Source organism: Dendrobates tinctorius, unplaced genomic scaffold (genome assembly GCF_039654945.1).
Source record: "Dendrobates tinctorius isolate UK_male_01 unplaced genomic scaffold, ASM3965494v1 ptg000111l, whole genome shotgun sequence".
Taxonomy (NCBI): Eukaryota; Metazoa; Chordata; class Amphibia; order Anura; family Dendrobatidae; genus Dendrobates; species Dendrobates tinctorius.
Window position 1 is genome coordinate 33,527,239 of NW_027361779.1, and position 25,136 is coordinate 33,552,374.

Genomic DNA, 25,136 nt, shown 5'->3' on the forward strand with positions numbered 1-25,136 from the left:
TATATCGCTATGTTGTACGTCAGCCATTATGAGTAGATGTGTCTTATTGAATAAGCTTAACTCGCAGTTCCATTTACTCTTCTGAAGAGATCTTCACTGTAAGGCAAAGTTCACAAGACGGCATTTCAGTCTGAGTGCTGTCCGTGCAAAAATAGACATCACATAGACAGCACTAGGACCAATGTCATTTGGTCTATTTAGATGAGTATTTTTTGTTTCATGATCTGAATCTATACATGAAAAACATTACAGTATATAAATAGCCTTTTCCATGGTTTTGGATGAGACTCGGGTGAAACGCGTGCCAGGTGTGTTTGGTAGGTGTGCTGCCATACCTAGCTACTTTAGAATCTACTCCTATTTACTTTATGTTTCAAGGAATCTTTTTTGGCACTGTAGTGTGATCTGCTTTAGTCATTAATTCTGTACTCTCAAATGTTACTTTTTTCTATGTCCACTGGATAAATATATTAAGCCTACTTTATGCCATGTCATTTTATCATGGGGGTTTTCCTCGTGGTTCACCCACAAATACATGTTTTGTTAGAACTTTTTAAATCAATCCTTAATACTATCATTAATATGGCTTCACACTTTGCATGCTATTTTTGTAACTAATTGCATATGGATGACAATTGAAATGAAAATTGCCTGTTTTTCTGGATGAAACCTGGATGATTTTCTATACACTCAATGTGAACTTATAATAATAATTATAATAATAATAATATTATAATAATAATAATTTTATTTCAATAGCGCCGACATATTCCGCAACACTTTACATTTCAGAGGGGACTTGTACAGACAATAGACATTACTGCATAACAATAATCACATAGTTCATAACAGATACCAAGAGGAATGAGGGCCCTGCTCGCAAGCTTACAATCTATGAGGAAAAAGGGGAGACACGAAAGGTGGATGGTAACAATTGCCCTGATTGTATGGACCAGCCATAATGTTAAGTGTGTAACAGTATAGACACAGAGGGCTAATGGATGAATAAAGCATGTGGGAACATGATGTGGGGAACCTGGTTATGGTAAAACGTTTGGCTGTGCCACACAGGGATAGATTAGGTTAATGTGTTGAGGCGGTAGGCCAGTCTGAATAAATGTGTTTTCAGGGCACGCTTAAAATTGTAGGGATTGGGGACTAATCGTATTGACCTGGGAAGAGCATTCCAAAAAATTGGCGCAGGACGTGTAACGTCTTGGAGACAGGAGTGGGAGGTCCTGATTATTGAGGACGCTAACCTCAGGTCATCAGCAGAACGGAGGGCACGGGTAGGATGGTAGACTGAAACGAGGGAGGAGATGTAGGGTGGTGCTGAGCCATGGAGGGCTTTGTGGATGAGGGTAATAAGTTTGTACTGGATTCTGGAGTGGATGGTTAGCCAGTGTAATGACTGACAAAAGGTAGAGGCATCGGTATAATGATTGGTGAGGAATATGATCCTGGCTGCAGCATTCAAGACAGATTTGAGGGGGGAGAGTTTGGTAAGAGGGAGACCGATTAGAAGAGCGTTACAGTAGTAATGAACTTGGTCTAGAATACTTGGGGTATTCACAGACATTTTTTGTTCCAAATTAATCCTTGTGCCCAAATAAGGTGTATAGAGGGGGTTCTTATAATAGATTGACCTTTTTAACCTCTAGAGAGTTAAATTTTTTAAGGGGAAAGAACATACTGACAATACAATACCACTCGGTATCTCTACTCAAGGCCAAAAACTGAAAGATCTCTAGGCACAGCCTGTAATGCTTGTTGAAATTGCAACCATACAGAAAAAACACTATTCAGAGCTCCCAATATCATATACTCCTTGTTCTCTTAACATACTTCACATTGTTGGTCAAAATAAATCAATATCATTGATTGATTTGTGATCTTATATTGTTATGGGTGACTTAATTGGGTCTCTTTGTTTGGGTTTCTCAATGCTTCTAAAAGAAAGCTGTCAGGCTTCATGGAGGCATCACATTACAGTTGAGAAACTACCAACATTATGTCAAGGGTGACACTAAACTCAGAGACTCTTAATACTGATCCAGGACGATTTATGACTAGCAACTGGGATCGCTGTTGGCTATTTTTTGAGTAATGACTAGAGCCATGCTGAAGTTGGGGACAACCATATGGTGTAATGTTTTTTCCCCTGTTATGTGGCAATATACTATAGTGATGGGGCAATACTACATTTTTTTCTACTTCCTTCATTTTATTTTTGTTTCCATAGAGTAGACCTCTATAGGAATTTACTGTAATACGCAAATTATTGAAGCAAAACTTGTCTGTCATATATTTATTTTTTTTATATATTTCTCTATGAAACTATTTATGAGTATTCAGTGGAAAATACTATTTTTACATAGTTGTATCATTTATCTTATTTTACTTTTTACTGAACTCTTTTGTAAATTTGTCTTTTAAATGTATCATATGAATTGCATATCAATGAGTAATATTGCTATTAATAATGTGTCTGAAATGTTCTAGTAAAATATTTACTTTCATTAGTTTCGGGATTAATTGTGAGTTTAATTTATTAAAAATGAAAGAAATGTGCAGAACTTGGTGCTAGCTGTCGACACCATGAGTAATTAAATTGACTATTACTGTAAATTAGCGCACACTCATAGATTTTGGCATTACAATACATACAAGGATTTATTGTACAGTGATAACAAGGATTTATTACAGGACCTACAGTGGGTATAGAAAGTATTCAGACCCCTTTAAATTTTTCACTCTTTGTTTCATTGCAGCCATTTGGTAAATTCAAAAAAGTTAATTTTTTTCTCATTAATGTACACTCTGCACCCCATCTTGACTGAAAAAAAACAGAAATGTAGAAATGTTTGCAATCCAGGTGTTAAAAACTTGTTGCATCATTGCCAAGAAGACTCATGACTGTGCTAGCTCAAAAGGGTGCTACTACTCAATACTGAACAAAGGGTCTGAACCAGAGGCGTAGCTAGGGTTTTGGTTCGGGGGGTGGCCAAACTTCTGAGTGGGCCCCTAACCAGAGAACCTCAGCAGATGACCGCGCTGTTGCCAAAATAATCTATATAAAGGCCAATATTGATATTACGTCCCCACTGTGTGCCAGTCTGACTGCAGCGCAGCTCCTGACATCGGAGCAGAGTCGCTGCTGAAATCAGCGTGGGAGTGAGGAGGAGAGGTGAGTATTTTTTTTAATATATATAGTGAGTCCTGGTTGCATGATTATGATACCCTGTATGGGGCAACAGCATGATATACCCCATATGAGGCGGAGGCAGCATGATACCCCATATAAGGGGGGCAGCATGATACCCCATATAAGGAAGGGCAGCATGATACCCCATGAGGGGGGCAACATGATACCCTATGAGGGGGGCTGCATTATATTCTGAAGGGGTTGTATAATACCATATGAAGGGGGCTACATTATAGAGAAAGAAAGAACAGAGAGAGAGAGAAAGAACAGAGAGAGCAAGAGGAAAGAAAGAACAGAGAGAGAAAGAAAGGAGAGAAAGAAAAGAAAGAAAGAGAACAGAGAAAAAGGAAAAACAGGGAGAGAGAAAGGAAGAACAGAGAGAGAAAGAAAGAACAGAGAGAGAAAGAAAGAAAGACTAGAGAAAGAAAGATTAGAGAGAAAAAGAAAGAGGGAAAGAAAGAACAGAGCGAAAAAAAGAACAGAGAGAGAGAAAGAAAAGAAAGATTAGAGAGAGAAAGAAAGAACAGAGAAAGAAAGAACAGAGAGCAAGAAGCAGAAAGAGAAAGATTCTATAAAGATAATTTAGCAGCCCGGCTCCCAATGTAGTGCCCACCTGAGCCTCCTGATGCAGGACATATCATGATCCGCTCACATGGCCGACAACCCCGTGTCCAAGGCGATCCCGCTGTCCATGCTGTAGGAGGGGGACACGGTGATGGATCTGAAGCATTCCCTGAAGTGCCTCCATGGTTCCGTTACAATCTCCTCCCAAAATTACGTAATTTCCGGTCAGCTTCTAGCACGTCACTTCCGCTAGAACTTCACGTGCGAATTTTAAAGTGCTCCTCGGGGCTCCGCCGTGTACTCCTGTGTCCGTGGGAAAAGTAAGCTCCCTGCCGGGGCAGACTCTCTAAAAAATCGGAACTGTTGGGAGGTATGAATGCTCCCCACCATTCACCTTGTACACGCATGGCTCCACACACCTCATACGCCATAATTCGCAGTTCCATTTACTCTTCTGAAGAGATCTTCACTGTAAGGCAAAGTTCACAAGATGGCATTTCAGTCTGAGTGCTGTCCGTGCAAAAATAGACATCACATAGACAGCAGTAGGAACAAAGTCGTTTGGTCTATTTAGATGAGTATTTTTTGTTTCATGAACTGAATCTATACATGAAAAACATTACAGTCTGCAATAGCCTCTTCCATGGTTTTGGATGAGACTCGGGTGAAACGCGTGCCAGGTGTGTTTGGTGGGTGGGCTGCCATACCTAGCTTCTTTAGCATCTAATCCTATTTACTTTATGTTTCAGGGACTCTTTTTTGGCACTGTAGTGTGATCTGCTTTAGTCATTAATTCTGTTCTATCAAATGTTACTTTTTTCTATGTCCACTGGATTAATATATTAAGTCTACTTCATGCCAAGTCATTTTATCATGGGGGTTTCCCTTGTGGTTCACCCACAAATACATGTTTTGTTAGAACTTTTTAAATCAATTCTTAATACTATCATTAATATGGCTTCACACTTTGCATGCTATTTTTGTAACTGTTGATGTATAAATATGCATGCCATACAGATGCCATACTAATTGCATATGGATGACAATCGAAATGAAAATTGCCTGTTTTTCTGGATGAAACCTGGATGATTTTCTATACACTCAATGTGAACTTATAATACCTTGTTTCTGTGCAGTCAGACACAGCCATTATACAGTACACAGCAGGGGGACATTTATGAGATTATCTCAGCACAGGGACATTTTATTTAAACACATTCAATTGTGGAACTTAATTTTTATTCCAAGATCTGTTAATTAAAATATACTTTGTTCATGGGAAAACCCCTTTAAATGTGCTGATCTGTCAGCATCATGTCCCTGGCTTAGGCTAGGTTCACATTTGCGGATGGCCGAGCTGCGGAGGCATGCAGACTTCTTCTGTGAAGCTCTGCCCACTGCCTTGCCTCCTCTGGTCAGCTCTGCCTACGTCTGCATGCGGCCTGCGTACCCTATCTTTAACATTGGGTGCGTAGGTCATGCGGATGTATGAGGATGCCTCTACATGCGTCGTTTTGACGGTGCGGCGAACCATGTCGAATGCAACATGTTGCAATTTGATGCGGTCACCACATTGTCAAAACGACGCATGCGGAAGCATCTGCATACATCCGCACAGCCTGTGTACCCAATGTTAAAGATAGGTGCGCAGGCCGCATACAGACGTAGGCGGAGCTGACCAGAGGAGGTGCGATAGTGGCTGGAGCTTCACGGAGGAAGTCCGCAGCCCTCCGCAGCTCGCCCATCCGCAAATGTGAACCTAGCCATAGTAGTCCAGTGGACGGTCATAGCCAGTGACTAGCAGCTACCTCTGTAGCACATTTATACAGTAAATGCTGTCAGTCACTGATTAGAATGAATGCTCAATTGAATGCTAGTCCAGTAGGGCTTTAAATTAATAAATTACAAGTCATATTGAACCAACAATTCTATATACCGATCTGCTTAGATTCTATCGCTCAGAAATTGCAACTTAACAAGTTCATGTCATTGTAAATGTCACTGAATCTGTCATATAAAATATTTATACATTTAACCTAAACTAGTCTGTACAGTAGTTTTAGTCATGACTTTTGATTTTACTTTGTTGTGAAGAACTGGTAAACATACAGTATAATAATACATTTATCAGGACATAGCATCAGAAAAGTCATGCCACGACTTTGTATCAAGTTTTCCCGTAGTAGTTGTCATCTTCTAATACTTTGTAAATATTAGGTCACTTTGGAAAAATCCAAACTGTTCTGCAATCTGATAAATTCTAAATTATTTTTAAGCTTTCTATCATATCAGTATTTATCTCAAATGTGGTAACATTTTTATCTTAAATCTTAAGGGGCGTCACACATAGCGGTATCGCTAGCAATATCGCTAAAACGTCACCGATTTTGTGACGCAGCAGCGATATTGCTAGCGATATCGCTATGTGTGATACTTACCTCCGACCGGCTCCCCTGCTGGCTATCGCTGATTGCGCGAGAACGTCCTGGGCCGTTTCTCATCGTCGGCTTCCTGCTGGTGCTGATGAGCGACGCGTGGACGCGGGCGGGAGGGCGTCATCATCGCCGCGTTTGACAGGTAAGTAACGACCGCCGACCGCTGCTATGTCGCTGGTGAGATCTGCTGTTTGGCAGCTCACTAGCGACCATTTAGTGATGCACCAGCGATCCTGACCGGGTCATATCGTTGTCGGGATCGCTGGTGCATCGCTAAATGTGACGGGACCCTTAGAAGTAGGAGTCAAGTTTATGGATGCAAAATAAATAAGTTTACAGTGCTCTAAAGGTCTACATAGTGTCTAATGTAAGATGGCTAGTGGTAGCCATTTTATTTCCACTCAGTTTTCGTTAACTAAAATGTTCTCAAGATTCTAATGTTTATTTTTATATTGAATAAAACTATCTATTGTTTGTTCATGCTTCCATGAAGTATATGCAAGGTAGGATTTTATGTTTTTATTAATGTAACCAAATTCTGCTGCATTAGTCTTCCCTATAGGCTTTTATCTTGAAACAAGTGACTTACTACCTTCTCTATTAATGTAAGCAAGGGCTCATAATGTATCTATGGAAAGCTAAGAAAAATAGGCAGCTACATCAATTGGGTATGGGAATAGTAAAGTATAGCTTGAATCACAGTTTGTTATTGATTATTCATGCCATACAACATGATTTTGAAGTAATCAGCATTGAAATAAGTTTATATTAGCTTTTGAAGTTGTAGCATGAAAACTAAACAACAGTTTCAAACACAGATTTAATGGCGAATCAACTGTGGATAATTAGGATAATTGATTGGAAAAAATGCAAATATGTACATTATATATACATATATATATATATATATATATATAAACTGTGCAAGAATTTTAGGCAGGTGTGGAGAAAATGCTGCAAAATATGGATACTTTTAAAAATAAAAGTGTTAATAGTTTGTTGTTTAACAATTTGTAAAAAAGAACTCTAAATCAAATCAATATTTTGTGTGACCACCCTTGCCTTTAAAAAAGCATCAAATCGTCTAAGTACACTTGCCTAAAGTCAGGGATTTTGTAGGATTGGTTGATGACTAACCAATTATACCAAACAGGTGATAATGATTATTATTTTCATCTGTAGAGTAGGTTGAAACACTTTCATTAACTGAAACAGAAACACCTGTCTAAAAGGTTTAAAACTAAAACTGGGTGAGGAGTAGCCAAGCTCAAAGGTAAATTTGTAGGACATGTTTTTAGTCACAAGTCATATACCATGGCAAAACTGAGCACAAAAAGGAGACATGAGGTAGTTATACTGCATCAGCAGGATGTTTCCTAGGCAAACATTTCCAAGCACACTGGTGTTTTAAGATCATAGAATCATAGAATCATTGAATGTTAAAGTTGGAAGGGACTTCAAGGTTACAACCCCCTGCTCAATGCAGATTTAATTAAGCCATCTTAGACAGATGTCTGTCCAGCCGCTGTTTGAAGACTTCCATTGAAGGAAAACTCACCACCTCTCATGGCGGCCTGTTTCACTCATTGACCAGCCTCACTGTCAATTTTTTTTTCTGATATCTAATCCGTATCTTCTCCCTTTCAGTTTCATTCTATTGCATCTCGTGTTTCTATCTGCAAATGAGAATAAGGGTGAGCCCTCTACACTGTGACAGCCCTTCAGATATTTGTAGACAGCTATTAAGTCTCCGCTTAGCCTTTTGTTTCAAGATAAACATTCCCAGATACTATTAGCTCTTTTCTGAACTTGTTCCAGTTTTTCAATGTCTTTTTTAAAATGTGGTGCCCAGAACTGGACACAGTATTCCATGTGTGGCCTGACCAAGGAGGAGTAGAGGGGGATAATTACTACATGTGATCTAGGCTCTATGCTTCTCTTAATAAAGCCTAGTACTGTGTTTGCGTTTTTTGCTGCTGCATCACCCTGTTGACTCATGTGCAGTTTGTGATTTATTAGTATACCCAAGTCTTTTTCACACATGCTCTTGCTTAGGTCTATTCCTCCCATTCTGTTTATAAAATTTTTGTTTTTCTTGCCCAGATGTAGAATGTTGCATTTGTCTCTGTTAAATACCATTCTATTAGTCACTGGCTGTCACAGTCCAATTCTTGGATCTGTGTCAGATTCTGGATTCCTTCATTTAAACCTTTTTTTTCCTTTTCAGGCCTTTGGGGACTTAATATGGGTTTTTGCCCCCGGTGGCCATAAGTGTAATTACATGTCTGTTTTGGTTTCCCTGCTGATGTGACCACTCCCTTGGCTATATAAGGTCACATGGTGTATCAGCAGGGGTGGGTGATAGCAGATCCTTTCTGGATTCCAACCATGGTGAAGTTAGCAGCTGGCTCGGAGGTGTTGAGTCACTGCTGAAGCTTGAATGGTGCTGAACTCTGCCTGCCCGGTGTTTGCAGCAGAGAAAGAGGTGAAGGTGGCAGCTGGCTTTGAGGTGTTGAGCCACTGCTGAAAGTTAATCTGGTGCTGAACTCTGCTGCCTGGTGATTGCAGCAGAGAAAGATGGTGAAGGTGGCAGCTGGCTCTGAGGTGTTGAGCCACTGCTGAAAACTGATCTGGTGCTGCACTCTGCTGCCTGATGACTGCAGCAGAGAAAGATAAGTGTTTTGGTGTTTTTCCCTTTTTCCTTGGTGTGTATTAGTACAGCGGTGGGACCAGTGTCCGCACTATCCAGTTCCCTAGTAAGGGATAGGTTCAGGGATAGTGAGGGATTCAGGTATCCTGCTCGGCGACAGGTGAAGAGCCTGTATAGGGAACGTTAGGAGTGTTTAGGGACACTGCCTCAGGGGAGTGCAGGAGGTCTCCATGTCGCTGTTCCCTATTGCAGGGCCCACCTTTGTAACTTTTTCCCCGGTGTTTCCCCTTTGTCTTGTTGTTTCAGTTACCGACCTGTGGGTCGTGTCACACAGGACAGGTACACGTGACACTGTTGTCTTGTTGTTTTAGTTACCGACCTGCGGGTCGTGTCACACAGGACAGGTACACGTGATACTGGCCATTAGTCACTGCTCTTATCTAGATCTTTCTGAATCCTTTCTGGCTAGTGGTTCTACAATTTCTTCTACTAACTCTTTCAGTACCCTAGGATGTAATTCATCTGGACCAGGATATGTAAATTCATGTAAATTAGCTAAGTGTTCCCTCACCATCTCTCTGTTTATATATAGTGTGGATTCTTTTATTTCTTCGATAGCACCACAAAGATCAGTTGATGTTACAATTGCTTTCTTAGAGAACACAGATGCAAAATAGAAATTTAAAATTTCAGCCTTCTCAACATCATTTTTGACCACTTCTCTTCACTTTTTCATCCTCTAAAAATCATATACAGTGGGGCAAAAAAGTATTTAGTCAGTCAGCAATAGTGCAAGTTCCACCACTTAAAAAGATGAGAGGCGTCTGTAATTTACATCATAGGTAGACCTCAACTATGGGAGACAAACTGAGAAAAAAAATCCAGAAAATCACATTGTCTGTTTTTTTTTTCATTTTATTTGCATATTATGGTGGAAAATAAGTATTTGGTCAGAAACAAAATTTCATCTCAATACTTTGTGATATATCCTTTGTTGGCAATGACAGAGGTCAAACGTTTTCTGTAAGTCTTCACAAGGTTGCCACACACTGTTGTTGGTATGTTGGCCCATTCCTCCATGCAGATCTCCTCTAGAGCAGTGATGTTTTTGGCTTTTCGCTTGGCAACACGGACTTTCAACTCCCTCCAAAGGTTTTCTATAGGGTTGAGATCTGGAGACTGGCTAGGCCACTCCAGGACCTTGAAATGCTTCTTACGAAGCCACTCCTTCCTTCGTTGCCCTGGTGGTGTGCTTTGGATCATTGTCATGTTGAAAGACCCAGCCACGTTTCATCTTCAATGCCCTTGCTGATGGAAGGAGGTTTGCACTCAAAATCTCACGATACATGGCCCCATTCATTCTTTCATGTACCCGGATCAGTCGTCCTGGCCCCTTTGCAGAGAAACAGCCCCAAAGCATGATGTTTCCACCACCATGCTTTACAGTAGGTATGGTGTTTGTTGGATGCAACTCAGTATTCTTTTTCCTCCAAACACGACAAGTTGTGTTTCTACCAAACAGTTCCAGTTTGGTTTCATCAGACCATAGGACATTCTCCCAAAACTCCTCTGGATCATCCAAATGCTCTCTAGCAAACTTCAGATGGGCCCGGACATGTACAGGCTTAAGCAGTGGGACACGTCTGGCACTGCAGGATCTGAGTCCATGGTGGCGTAGTGTGTTACTTATGGTAGGCCTTGTTACATTGGTCCCAGCTCTCTGCAGTTCATTCACTAGGTCCCCCCGCGTGGTTCTGGGATTTTTGCTCACCGTTCTTGTGATCATTCTGACCCCACGGGGTGGGATTTTGCATGGAGCAACAGATCGAGGGAGATTATCAGTGGTCTTGTATGTCTTCCATTTTCTAATTATTGCTCCCACAGTTGATTTCTTCACTCCAAGCTGGTTGGCTATTGCAGATTCAGTCTTCCCAGCCTGGTGCAGGGCTACAATTTTGTTTCTGGTGTCCTTTGACAGCTCTTTGGTCTTCACCATAGTGGAGTTTGGAGTCAGACTGTTTGAGGGTGTGCACAGGTGTCTTTTTATACTGATAACAAGTTTAAACAGGTGCCATTACTACAGGTAATGAGTGGAGGAAAGAGGAGACTCTTAAAGAAGAAGTTACAGGTCTGTGAGAGCCAGAAATCTTGATTGCTTGTTTCTGACCAAATACTTATTTTCCACCATAATATGCAAATAAAATGAAAAAAAAACAGACAATGTGATTTTCTGGATTTTTTTTTCTCAGTTTGTCTCCCATAGTTGAGGTCTACCTATGATGTAAATTACAGACGCCTCTCATCTTTTTAAGTGGTGGAACTTGCACTATTGCTGACTGACTAAATACTTTTTTGCCCCATTGTAGCATCTTTGATTTTTCTTTTGCTTTTGAAATATCACCCAAAACCTTTTTTTTACTATTTTTGGTCTCTTTTGCAAACCTAACTTCATTACTAGCTTTACTCTTCTAATGCTTGCCCTGCATTCCCTGCAAACAGCATTATATTCTTCTGTAGCTGTGCCCTCCTCTTTCCATTTAATATACATTTCCATTTTTCTTTTTAACAAGTGATTAAGTTCTGTGTACATCTAACATAGTAACATAGTAACATTAAGGCTGAAGGGAGACTTTAAGTCCATCTAGTTCAACCCATATCCTATCCTAACGTGCCCTAACATGTTGATCCAGAGGAAGGCAAAAAAAACCCCCATGTGGCAAACTAAGCTTCACATTGGGGAAAAAAATTCCTTCCCGACTCCACATACGGCAATCAGACTAGCTCCCTGGATCAACGCAATATTAAGGAAACTAGTGTATATACCCTGTATTATTATACTTTTCAAGAAAGGCATCCAGTCCCTTCTTAAATTTTAGTAGGGAATCACTCATTACAACATCATATGGCAGAGAGTTCCATAGTCTCACTGCTCTTACAGTAAATAATCCGCATTTGTGAGTATGCTTAAACCTTCTTTCCTCCAGACATAGAGGATGCCCCCTTGTCCCCGTCACAGGTCTAAGAGTATCCTGGTCTCTTTAAATGCTTTCAATTCTTCCTTCTTTTCAGGATTATTACCGATTGTGCAGTGACAAATTCATTTAGCAAAATCTCCCATCCTTCTTGGACATTTCTGTCTTTCAAAACATCCTGCCATTAGACCTTTCCTATCCTCTGTTAGGCGCCGGGAAGCTTCCCCTGCACAGGAGGGATCCCAAGTCTTATCTTCTCCTGTGGTCCCCCATTCAGTCTCGACAGCAGTGGATGCTGCTCAGAAGAGACGTCGGTCTCAGTGTCTTGCTCAGACTCGGGCTGGGCGCTTTGTTTCCGCCGCCTCTCCAGGTCCAGCTATGGTAACTTGCAATAGACAGTAGTGAGCAGTCTTTCCTGAGGCTGAGACCAGGATTTGCTCTACTGAGCATGCTCGTGAGGTGGTGACCTCTGATTGGTAGTCGGCTGTCAGCTGCTCAGGTCCTGTGCCGGCTATGCATTGGTCAGCTAGCAAGGCCCTGTTTGATTGGCACAGTCTATAAAAGGATCTCTGGTGAGCCTGTCGGTGCGCTAAGATCATACGTATTTGCAGTGTGTGTAGGCGGGATTGTTACCACCCTGTATGCATGTGTGCCGCTTATAGCACCATGAGTGTGTTTCTAGACAGGCAGTGTAGGGCGGGAACTCCCATTTGAACTTAGTGTCTGCACCGGGCATACTCAGGTGCAGGCTCAAAAGCCACCGTGTGTCAGAGCAGGTTCAATCACCAGCATAGTGGGGGTGAGATATAGGGACCCCACTAGCGTCAATTCCACTATGCTCCTGTGATGTCTAACAGGGCATATCTTAGAGTGCTCTCAGTTCTCGTACTGCTCTGTGGAGTAACAGTCAGGCGCTTTGCACTTTGTTCACACTGAGTGACGTTTATGTGTGTTTACGGTGCTTACTCACGGCTACTCTCCACCATTGTTCTCTAGCTGCGGCTTCTTCTTCACCGCACGGTGGACCCTGGGTTGCAATTGCACCTTCTCATAATTTACATTTGCTGCGATCCGCAAACCCTTACAGTATCTTAGCGGCAGGGTCTGGCTAGCAATGGCGGACAAGCAGCGTTTACAGCGGTACATCCAGTAGCTGGATGGCAGGTTGACTGCTCTTGAGCGCACGACTGCAGCAGAGATGTTACCGCAGTAGTGGCTGATGCAGCCAGTGAAGCTGCGTCTCGTGTGTCTGCTGCCTCCCCTGTTCCATCTGTCTCGCGTCTCCCCCTGCCAGATAAGTTCACGAGTGACAGTAAAGTTTGTAGGGGATTCGTGAACCAGTGTGCTATACATTTGGAGCTGCTGGCGTCACATTTCCCATCTGAACAGGCTAAGGTGGGATTCGTGGTCTCTTTGTTAATGGACAGGGCGTTGGAGTGGGCTACACCGCTGTGGCAGCACAATGACCAGGTGGTTCAGAATGATGCACGATTTCTGAGAGCTCTGAAACAGGTCTTTTTAGGGCCTTGTGTCACCCATGACAACTCGCTCCAACTTTTGGCTTTAACCCAGGGGCCCTCTATGGTCAGCAATTTCGCCATCCATTTCCAGACACTAGCTTCAGAGTTAGAGTGGCAGGATAAAGTTCTCATCCCTGTCTTCTGGAGGGGACTGGCTGATCATGTAAAGGATACCCTGGCCACTAGGGATATTCCGTCCACACTGGAGAAATTAACTTCCGTCTCCACCCTCATTGACCGTCAGCATTGTGAGAGAAGGTTGGAGTGAGCCCAGTGTAGGAAAAGGTTTCGGCTGGCTCCAAATTTCATCAAACCTCTGGAATCTCCGGCCCAGGTTTTGGAACCACAGGAGGCCATTGAGGTTTCTTGAGCAGAATCCAAGTCTCATCCCACTCTTGCACCCCCAATCTGCCATGTTTGTAGGCAGCCTGGTCACTATGCCAACAAGTGTCCCCAGCAGCAGGGAAACAACCGCGTCTAGTGGCTATAGGAGGCTCACTAGACATGGCGGCACTGTCCTCCAAGTTGACTTTTAGGGTGACACTTTCATATGGCTCGACCACCCACGCTACAGAAGTTTGTGTGGACTCTGCAGCTCAGGGTAAGTTTATGTCCTCTGCCTTTGCCCAACCGCACACAATACCGCTCGTTATGCTCACAAAGCCAGTTACCATCCAGGTGGTCAATGGGTCTGCATTGCCTTCGCAAATCACACATCAGACCATTCCTCTCTCTGGCCATGTCTCCAGAACATCAGGAGATAATCTCGTTGTCGGTCATTCCTGAGGGTATTGACAAGGTATTGTTAGGGATACCCTGGTTACATCATCATTCCCCTCATATTGACTGATCCACAGAGAGTATATTGGGATTGAGTGGGTCATGTGAGGGAAGGTGTCTGAGGGCTCAGGTTCAGGTTGCTACATGTGAGGTCAACGCAGATCTAACCCCTCTCCCTAAACATTTCTGGCAATATGCGGACGTGTTCTCCAAGAGGGCAGCGGAGACCCTTCTGCCTCATCGCCCTTATGACTGTTCTATAGACCTCTTGCTGGGCACAGAGCCTCCCCGGGGACAAGTTAACCCTCTATTTCTCCTGGAGACTGAGGCTATGTCTCAATATATTAAAGACAATTTGGTGAGAGGGTTTATTAGGAAGTCAGTGTCTCCTGCAGGGGCTGGTTTCTTCTTTGTTCAGAAGAAGAATGGGGAACTATGTCCATGTATAGATTACAGGAGTTTGAATGCAATTACCAGCAAAAACAAATACCCTCTACCTCTCATCTCGGAGCTCTTTGACAGACTGCAAGGAGCTAGGGTATTTACTAAACTAGATTTGCGTGGCGCGTACAACTTGATACGAATTAGTGAGGGGGATAATGGAAGACTGCGTTTAACATGTGGTACGGCCACTATGAGTATCTGGTGATGCCGTTCGGCCTTTGCAACGCTCCTGCCATTTTCCAAGACTTTGTTAATGACATCTTCCAGGAATTGTTATCCACTTCAGTGGTTGTCTATCTCAGCAGAGACGTCGGTCTCAGCGTCTTGCTCAGACTCGGATTGTGCACTTTGTTACCGCTGCCTCTCCAGGTCCAGCTATGGTAACTTGCAATAGACAGCAGCGAGCAGTCATTCCTGAGGCTAAGACCAGGATTCCCTCTACTGAGCATGCTCGTGAGGTGGCGACCTCTCATTGGTGGTCGTCCGTCAGCTGCTCAGGTCCTGTGCCGGCTCCGGATTGGTCCGCTAGCAAGGTCCTGTCTGATTGGCACAGTCTATAAAAGGATCTTTTGCACACCTGTCAGTGCACTAAGTTCATGTTTATTTGCTATGTGTGTGTAGGTGGGACTGTTACCACCTTGTATGCACGTGTGCCGCTTATAGCACCACAAATGTGTTTCTAGACAGGCAGTGTAGGGTGGGAATTCCTTCTTGAACTTAGCGTCTGCACTGGGCGTCCTTAGGCACAGGCTCAAAAGCCACCATGTGTCAGAGCAGGTTCAATCACCAGCATAGTGGGGGGTGAGTTATAGGGACCCCACTAGCGTCAATTAAACTATGCTCCTGTGACGTCTAACAGGGCATAGCTTAGAGTGCTCTCAGTTCTCGTACTGCTCTGTGGAGTAACAGAGTCAGGCACTTTGCACTCTGTTCACACCGAGTGATGTTTAACTCGGTGTGTTTACGGTGCTTACTCGCGGCTATGCTCCGCCATTGTTCTCTAGCTGCGGTTTCTCCATCACCGCATGGTGGACCCCGGGTTGCGATCGCACCTTCTCATAATTTACATTTGGTGCGATCCACAAATCCTTACACCCTCTTTCTGAGTCAATTAAAATCTGCCTTTCAAGATTTTTAAAGAAACACCAAAAAACAGGCAACTTTAAGAACCATAGACACATTGGTCGACCAAGGAATCTTAGCACAGCAGATGATTGACACATGTTTATTTTTCTTTGAAATTAGTATATGTCGAGCCATGTTAACAGCTCAGAATTGGCAGCAAAGTGGGACTCAGCTGAAGCCATCTACTGTTCAGAGAAGTGGTCTTCATTGAAGAATTGTGGCCAAAAAGGCTTTGATATGGCCAAGTGTCTCAAATATACATGAAAATCTAAGAACTGGGGTGCAGAAGATGGCAGAAGGTGCTCTGTACCGAGGATTCAAAATGTGAAATAATTGGCTTTATCAGAAGGCAGTTTGCTCACACAAGGGCTTGGCTGGAGAGCAGTACAATAATGAGCAGGCAACAACAGTGAAGCATGGTGGCGGTTCCTTGCAAGTTTGGGGCTGAGTTTCAGCAAATAGAGGTATGAATTTAGTCAGAATTAATGGTGTCCTCAACGCAGAAAAATAATAGCATATAATTGTCCATCATGTAATAACAAACATACAGCCCATAATGTTGCCCCCATAGAGCACTTATGTTAACATTAACATTAAGTCTGTGTGGGATTACATGAAGAGATAGAATTCTGTGCACAAGCCTACATTCACAGAAGATCTGTGGTTAGTGTTCCCAGATTTTTGGAACAACCTCCTTGCTGAGTTCTTCCAAAATTGTGTGCAAGTAACTAGAAGAATTGATGCTGTTTTGATGGCAAAGGGTAGTCACACCAAATGTTGATTTGATTTAAATTTCTCTCATTTTCAATAATTTTACATTGTGTTAAAGAGTAATTAAACATTTGAAATGTTTTTTTTTATTTTCATGTTTCATTGCCCTGATAATTAATTGGTGGGGGTTTGGGTTCTAAAACCCACTAATTGCTCTAACTCTCCTCTCTCTCTCAAAGTGTGTCTTAGTGCTCACACAGCACACAGTATAACTACATTACAAGCATAAACTATGAAGGATCAGTAATTCTACCAATCTACTTGCGATCATTAGCACAATAAATTGGGAAAAATCTTTATTTCAAAGGTATAGTTGCTCCTTAATTGAGGAAAAGAAATTACTAACACTTCTATTATTTTTAAAGCAGTCTTACTTTGCTGCATTTTCGCACACCTGAATAAAGCTTACGCACAGTACTGAATACTGTATATGCAAGACATATATACAAAATAACTTAAAAGCTTTAGTCAATTAAACTAAATATTTTCTCCTGCAGATTATTCTTCATTCCATGCACAAATATCAGCCACGTGTTCATGTAATTCGAAAGGATTGTGGTGATGAACTGTCTCCAGTTAAACCAATTCCAATAGGAGAGGGTGAGAAAGCTTTCACATTCCCAGAAACAATATTTACTACAGTGACTGCGTACCAGAACCAACAGGTATGCAATATTATATTAACTATTAAGTTACACAAATTATATTTTCAAAATTCAGTCATAATAACTTAAGCATAAGATATACATACATTCTTGAATTTTACAGTTACTTTACTTTAATACAAGCCATACTCAGTAGGCTACCATATGATGCCTCCTTCAAATGGCATAATAAATGAGTGTGGACTGTGTTGTTGATTTATATACAGTGGTGACCAAAAGTTTTGCATTTTTTAAAAGTGTGATTACTTCTGTCTAGATGGGATGCCATTTTCCTGGTGATGAATTGAAAGTGCATGAAGCTGTTAATTTTAACCAAAATGCTGTAGAATATACAGTAGGTATGGTCATTTAATTAAAGAAAACTGACTGCCAAAAGCTTTGCATATACACACGTGGTCAAACTTGTTGGTACCTCTCGTTTAATGACAGAAAAAACTTGAATCTGACAAAAGTAATAATAAATAAAAAATCTATGAAAATGAACAAATGAAAGTCAGACATTGCTTTTTAACCATGATTCCACAGAATTTAAAAAAAAATAAAACTCATGAAATAACCCTGTACAGAAGCTATGGTAACCTTAACTTAATATTTTGCTGCACAACCTTTTGAGGCAATCACTGCAATCAAATGATTCCTGTAACTGTCAATGAGACATCTGCACCTCTCGACGGGTATTTTGACCCACTCCTCAAGAGCAAATTGCTCCAGTTGTCTTGTGTTTGAAGGTTGCCTTTTCCAGACGGCATGTCACAGCTCTTTTCAAAGATGTTCAATAGGATTTAGGCCAGGGCTCATAGAAGGCTACTTCAGAATAGTCCATTGTTTTCCTCTTAGCCATTCTTGGGTGTTTTTAGCAGTGTGTTTTGGGTCATTATCCTGTTGCAAGACCCATGACCTGTGACTGAGACAAAGCTTTCTGACACTGGGCAGCACATTTCTCTCTAGAATCCCTTGATAGTGATGAGATTTAATTGTTCCTTGCACAGATTCTAGACATCCTGTGCCAGATGCAGCAAAGCAGCCCCAGAACGTAACAGAGCCTCCTCCCTATTTCACAGTAGGGACAGTGTTCTTTTCTTGATATGCTTCATTTTTCCCTCTGTGAACATAGAGCTGATGTGCCTTGCCAAAAAGTTCCAGTTTTGTCTCATCTGTCCATAGGACATTCTCACCGAAGCTTTGTGGCATGTCAACATGTACTTTGGCAAATTCCAGTCTGGCTTTTTTATGATTTTTTTTTTAACAGTGTTGTCCTCCTTGGTCGTCTCCTCTGAAGTCCACTTTGGCTCATACATTCAGGGAGGTTGGCTACAGTCCCATAGAGCTTAAATTTCTGAATAATATGTGCAACTGTAGTCACAGGAGCATCAAGCTGCTTGGAGATGTCTTATAACTTTTACCTTTAACATGTTTGTCTATAATTTTCTTTATAATGTTCTGAGACAACTCTTTCCTTTGCTTCCTCTGGTTCATGTTGAGTGTTATAGACACCATGTCACCAAACAGCACAGTGAGTATCTGTAGCCCTCTATATAGGCCCAATCACTGATTCCAACATTGTAGACACGCCTTAATTTAGCATGTCCCTTTTGTCACATTATTTTCAGGGGTGCAATCATTTCTGTCCAGGCCTATTTCGTGAGTTTTATTTAATAGATTTTTGATTTATTATTACTTTTGTCAGATTCAAGTTATTTCTGTCGCCATTGTGGGTTTTTCTATCATTAAATGAGGGGTACCAACAATTTTGACCATGTGTGTACTATTTATTGATCACAACATAGAGAGTAATTCATTGTTTACTATGCCATAACTTAGTAGTTTGTAGCATAACCTCTTGCTTTAATTACGGGACCACACCGATGGGGCATTGAAGCCACTAGGGTATTCAAAACATCCTGAGGGATCTTGCTCCATTCCATTTGCATATCTGCAAGCAATTCATCTTTATTACTATGGGTACAGGCCCAAACTTGTTGCCCTAACTCATCCCAAAGGTGCTTTATAGAGTTTAAATGAGGTGATTGACTTGGCTACATGGTAGCATTCATATTTCCATCAATTCTACACAGAGGGCCAGAGGCACATGCAGAAAAGCAGCCCCAAACCATGACATTGCCACCACCAGGTTCACTGTAGGTGTATGGTACCTTTGATCATTACATTTCCAATTGGGCAGAAAATATAGTGCTTGCCATCACTACCAAACAGATTGAACTTGGATTCTTCCAACCACAACACCTTAGACCAATCTGTCTCTTTCCATTGGCTGTGTTTTTTGGCATACTCAAGTTGGACCTTCTGGTTCTATGCAGAGATGAAAGGCTTCTTGACTGGAACTCGCGCATTCAGCCCTACTGCTCTTAGCCGTCGCATCTCAGTTTGGTGACTCACTTTGGCCCTATAGTCATTCATTTTGTGTGAAATCTGTACAACACTTTTATGGACATAAGATACTGACTTTTTCTTAATAATGTGATGAACTTTGTTGGAAGTTTTTTGTGGTTGTCCTCTTCTTAGTTTGTCATCTGTTCCATAACCTTCTTTTTCTTTCTTTATTATTTGTGACACTTGACTCTGAGAACAGTTAAATTCCATAGCTACCTCTTTTTGGCTTTTGCCTGACGGCACTCTCAGAATAATAAGCTTGTGGACATCTGGTGATAAATTTGTCTTTGTCTTTGCCATGTTTTAACCAAAAAACACACAAACAAAAATTACAATTTTAGGTAAAATTCGACTACCCATTACAAAATATGCAAAACATTTGGCCCAGCAAATGTTGAAAACTAACACATAAAGGAATAAAACAATGTCGGCCTTTTAGCTGAGAACCAGCTGCTTCCAAAGTCACCAGGAAAATGGCATCTCACCAATCAGACAGAAGTAATCACACTTTAAAAAAAAAGCAAAACTTTTGGTCGCCACTGTTCATACGAGTATATGTCCATGAGGCTATTGAGTTTGCGTCAGGACTAGACATGAGCAGATCTAAGGATTTACTGTGCTGGAGCATTGTCACCTGTGTGCTGTACATTGCGTGATATCAAACACCTCACCAAGGAACCTGGTAGGTCAAGAAATGTGCGCTTCTTTCCATGGCCAGAGTGCATTGACCTGGAATGTGGATCAGGGTTGCGCAAAGTGATCCGCTCATCTCTAGTCAAGACACCAGTGTGTAGTTGGAGTGTTATTGATGTATGTATGAAACTAGCTTAACCCTTTTTAATAAGCTGTCTTCATGAGCTTATCATGTTATTGAGTCCAGATTTATTGCCACATAATGTCTATTTAATGCACCAATAGGCTATGCCCTTTAGAGTGAGGCTATTAATCTTATTTCTTTCTTTGATATCTCATTCAAAAATCATTAACAGACAAAATTTTACAGAAAAATGAGGAAATCAATCTAATGTTAGAGCTAAAAATTACTGCTTTGTAGCTGCTTTGTTCTGCTTTTTCAGACATCACAAAAGATTTGTCTATTTTGACAGGCCAACTATGGATTTACGTATGATTGTTTATTCGAGATCTGTTCTTTGTAGTAGCCTCTGTTCTGCCTAATAAAAAGTAGACTCTAATCTATTAACTAACAATTCACTAAATGGGTATAAGAAAACAGATTTTTTTAAACCAAAAACTCCCCTTTGGAATATACATAATCAAGAAGATATGATCAACCATAGTTTTATTGTTCAATCAATTTTTTACCTTTTTGAACATAGAAGTGTTTCATTAAAATATGGCAGTTAAAAAACAAAAATATCTGTTCATACCTATGAAGATATAAAAGCCTAAAAATCCATCTTTTGTCTGTGATACCATTTTCAGCAACATACAATAAATAAAACAATTTGTTGACTTCTATGACGTACATTACAGATTTTTCCATTAGATCTTACGCTTTCCAACCATAATCTAATTACCACAAAATTGGAATACTAAGGACAAAACAGCATGACTCAATAAAATCATTAACATATTTAATATGACGTTTGTCTACATGTTTTAGGGGAGTCACAGATGTATTCTATTGGAATCATGTGTCTGCTCATCTGAAATCATGTTTCTTTTTCATAAGAACTCCAGCCAAATAGCCCTAATAGATCATATAATGATTTATAATGAGTTCTTAAGAATGACTATCTAGAGATTGATTTGCTTTAGGCACAGAAATGTGTGATAGGATAAAGGAAAGATTGATAAGATAAATGTACTTTGAGAATTCCATAAATGGCAAAGTGATAATGAAAATATTTATGTCCACTTCTTATTATATTTCTACATTTGGTATAACAGGGCTGTTCTTTGGAATCGAAAATACACTATGTTCTCATATCATAATGCAATAATGTGTTTTGCTTTTGTCAGTTCAGCCTAATAAGCAGAAAGCTACTAAGTTTATTCCACAGCTGACTAAATTTCATTTTTGTGATTGATTCAAAGCAGTGCAGAGTAAGATGACCCTTGGCGGTTGCCTCATTTTTTATCTGTCATTGCGTCTTGGCGATGTTTTAAGATTGAAGACTTTGACAAAAAGTAATGTGATAATATTCTATAGTATTTAAAATAAGAATCATTCATTTTTTTCATATTTATTACACAAAAAGAGAATAAGTCAATAAATGTTTGTCTTATTTCTTTTTTTTATTTCTAGATAACCCGTTTGAAAATTGACCGAAATCCATTTGCCAAAGGATTTAGAGATTCGGGACGAAACAGGTTGGCATTTAACTTCTCATGCATCCACCCAAATACATAGTAATATGTTTTTCTATTTCTCTAGTGGATAGTGGAAAAATGATGATAAACGTATAAAGTATAAATCCTAAAGCCATTCAGTATACATAAATAGTAAAATACAGAAGACTTTCTGTTACACAACTGCAAGGTTTTAATCTAGCTGAATGAAGAGGAACATACTCGAAAAAAGCCTTCTATATTAAAAAGTATCTCCTTTACATGTACAGGCACTAGTGAAGGATGACTGTTTCCAAATCTTGAGTCCTTATAACTCTCGAGATGCTTCATAAAACAAGAAAACACTGGCTTCACAGAATCTTTTCCAGACCATCAGTAAAGATATAGCCATATGTTTACTCCACATGGTTGTTTTGACCCCAAATAGGCCTAAAGGTCCCGTTACACATAACGATGTCCCAGCGATCCCACCAACGATCCGACATGGATGGGATCGCTGGGACATCGTTAGGCTGATCGCTGGTGAGCTGTCACATAGACAGCCCCTCCAGCGATCAGGACCAGCGAGCACGCTGGTTTCTAATGTAAACATCGGGTATCCAGGAGCCGCGGCTCCTGGATACCCGATGTTTACCTTGGAAACCGGCGTACACGCTGGTTTCCAAGGTAAACATCGGGTATCTAAGAGCCGCGCGGCTTCTGGATACCCGATGTTTACATTAGAAACCAGCGTCCAGAGTCACCGATCACTGGTCTCTCGCTGCCACACACAGCGGTGCATGCTGGCCAGCGGGAGACCAGCGATCAAAAAATGGCCCAGGCCGATCGAGAACATCAGCGATACCCGGCAGGGGGGCTGGTCGCTGATCCCCGTCACACACAGTGATCTCGCTGGCGAGATCGCTGTAGCGTCACAAAATCAGCAATCTCGCTAGCAAGATCTCTGTGTGTGACGGGGCCTTTAAAGGCTTTTTTTCCCCACAAACTACATTTAATCAATAAATCTTGGAAAACAATTAGGTTCCACAACTGGATGTATTCACAAAATGTCCCTGTGCTGAGATAAGCTGATATACAGTGGGGCAAAAAAGTATTTAGTCAGTCAGCAATAGTGCAAGTTCCACCACTTAAAAAGATGAGAGGCGTCTGTAATTTACATCATAGGTAGACCTCAACTATGGGAGACAAACTGAGAAAAAAAAATCCAGAAAATCACATTGTCTGTTTTTTTTTCATTTTATTTGCATATTATGGTGGAAAATAAGTATTTGGTCAGAAACAAAATTTCATCTCAGTACTTTGTGATATATCCTTTGTTGGCAATGACAGAGGTCAAACGTTTTCTGTAAGTCTTCACAAGGTTGCCACACACTGTTGTTGGTATGTTGGCCCATTCCTCCATGCAGATCTCCTCTAGAGCAGTGATGTTTTTGGCTTTTCGCTTGGCAACATGGACTTTCAACTCCCTCCAAAGGTTTTCTATAGGGTTGAGATCTGGAGACTGGCTAGGCCACTCCAGGACCTTGAAATGCTTCTTACGAAGCCACTCCTTCGTTGCCCTGGCGGTGTGCTTTGGATCATTGTCATGTTGAAAGACCCAGCCACGTTTCATCTTCAATGCCCTTGCTGATGGAAGGAGGTTTGCACTCAAAATCTCACGATACATGGCCCCATTCATTCTTTCATGTACCCGGATCAGTCGTCCTGGCCCCTTTGCAGAGAAACAGCCCCAAAGCATGATGTTTCCACCACCATGCTTTACAGTAGGTATGGTGTTTGATGGATGCAACTCAGTATTCTTTTTCCTCCAAACACGACAAGTTGTGTTTCTACCAAACAGTTCCAGTTTGGTTTCATCAGACCATAGGACATTCTCCCAAAACTCCTCTGGATCATCCAAATGCTCTCTAGCAAACTTCAGATGGACCCGGACATGTACAGGCTTAAGCAGTGGGACACGTCTGGCACTGCAGGATCTGAGTCCATGGTGGCGTAGTGTGTTACTTATGGTAGGCCTTGTTACATTGGTCCCAGCTCTCTGCAGTTCATTCACTAGGTCCCCCCGCGTGGTTCTGGGATTTTTGCTCACCGTTCTTGTGATCATTCTGACCCCACGGGGTGGGATTTTGCGTGGAGCACCAGATCGAGGGAGATTATCAGTGGTCTTGTATGTCTTCCATTTTCTAATTATTGCTCCCACAGTTGATTTCTTCACTCCAAGCTGGTTGGCTATTGCAGATTCAGTCTTCCCAGCCTGGTGCAGGGCTACAATTTTGTTTCTGGTGTCCTTTGACAGCTCTTTGGTCTTCACCATAGTGGAGTTTGGAGTCAGACTGTTTGAGGGTGTGCACAGGTGTCTTTTTATACTGATAACAAGTTTAAACAGGTGCCATTACTACAGGTAATGAGTGGAGGAAAGAGGAGACTCTTAAAGAAGAAGTTACAGGTCTGTGAGAGCCAGAAATCTTGATTGCTTGTTTCTGACCAAATACTTATTTTCCACCATAATATGTCTGTTTTTTTTTCATTTTATTTGCAATGTGATTTTCTGGATTTTTTTTTCTCAGTTTGTCTCCCATAGTTGAGGTCTACCTATGATGTAAATTACAGACGCCTCTCATCTTTTTAAGTGGTGGAACTTGCACTACTGCTGACTGACTAAATACTTTTTTGCCCCACTGTATGTGCCCCTGCTGTGTACTGTGTAATGGCTGTGTCTGATCATGAAGAACTCCTCCAGTACATGGTTGCCACATACTATTATCTACTGGCCAGAGGAGGATGCAAAAGAGAATATGCATTTATTACAGCAGCTATGGTATAAAACTGTACTGTTTTTAAATCTTTTAAATAAGAATATTTCACAATATACGCCCCCTATCTCACATTTGTAGTAAATTATTGTCACAGCAGCACAAAGTATTAAAATGCATGTGTTGCTGATAGGAAATGACTCTTTTTCCCTCTTTATTGCTTTTGCTCCTACCTGAAAAAAAAGTGTTTATTCATTTAAAAAAAAAGCGCTGCATTCTCCCTCTAGCATCTTGCATTTGTTTGATCTGCAAAAGGGTGACAGGCTAAAATCTGGTTTAGTTTAAGTGGTGATTTAATCATGGCTCAGAATTAGCCTAGTTTAAGACCTTAGGACCTAGCTTCACAGATATTACAGTTTCTGGACTACAAAGAAGTAAATTGAGAAACAAAATATTCATTTTAGCACATTTCTTTTCGATACCTTTACTAACGTAGAAAACAGATATTCTTGATGTCTAAATAGGTAAAATTGTCAAGGATCATTGAT

General features: G+C 41.1%; 1 protein-coding gene across 2 annotated transcripts in view; it reads left to right on the forward strand.

Moving 5' to 3' along the window:
• The window catches only part of TBX18 (T-box transcription factor 18), a 65,617-nt gene that overhangs the window by 24,367 nt on the left and 16,114 nt on the right, over nt 1-25,136 (forward strand). For both annotated transcript variants that reach the window (XM_073589642.1, XM_073589641.1), the window contains exons 5-6: nt 16,964-17,131; nt 21,792-21,856. In XM_073589642.1, coding sequence (XP_073445743.1) covers nt 16,964-17,131; nt 21,792-21,856 — 233 coding nt within the window. The remainder of the gene's footprint in view (nt 1-16,963; nt 17,132-21,791; nt 21,857-25,136) is intronic.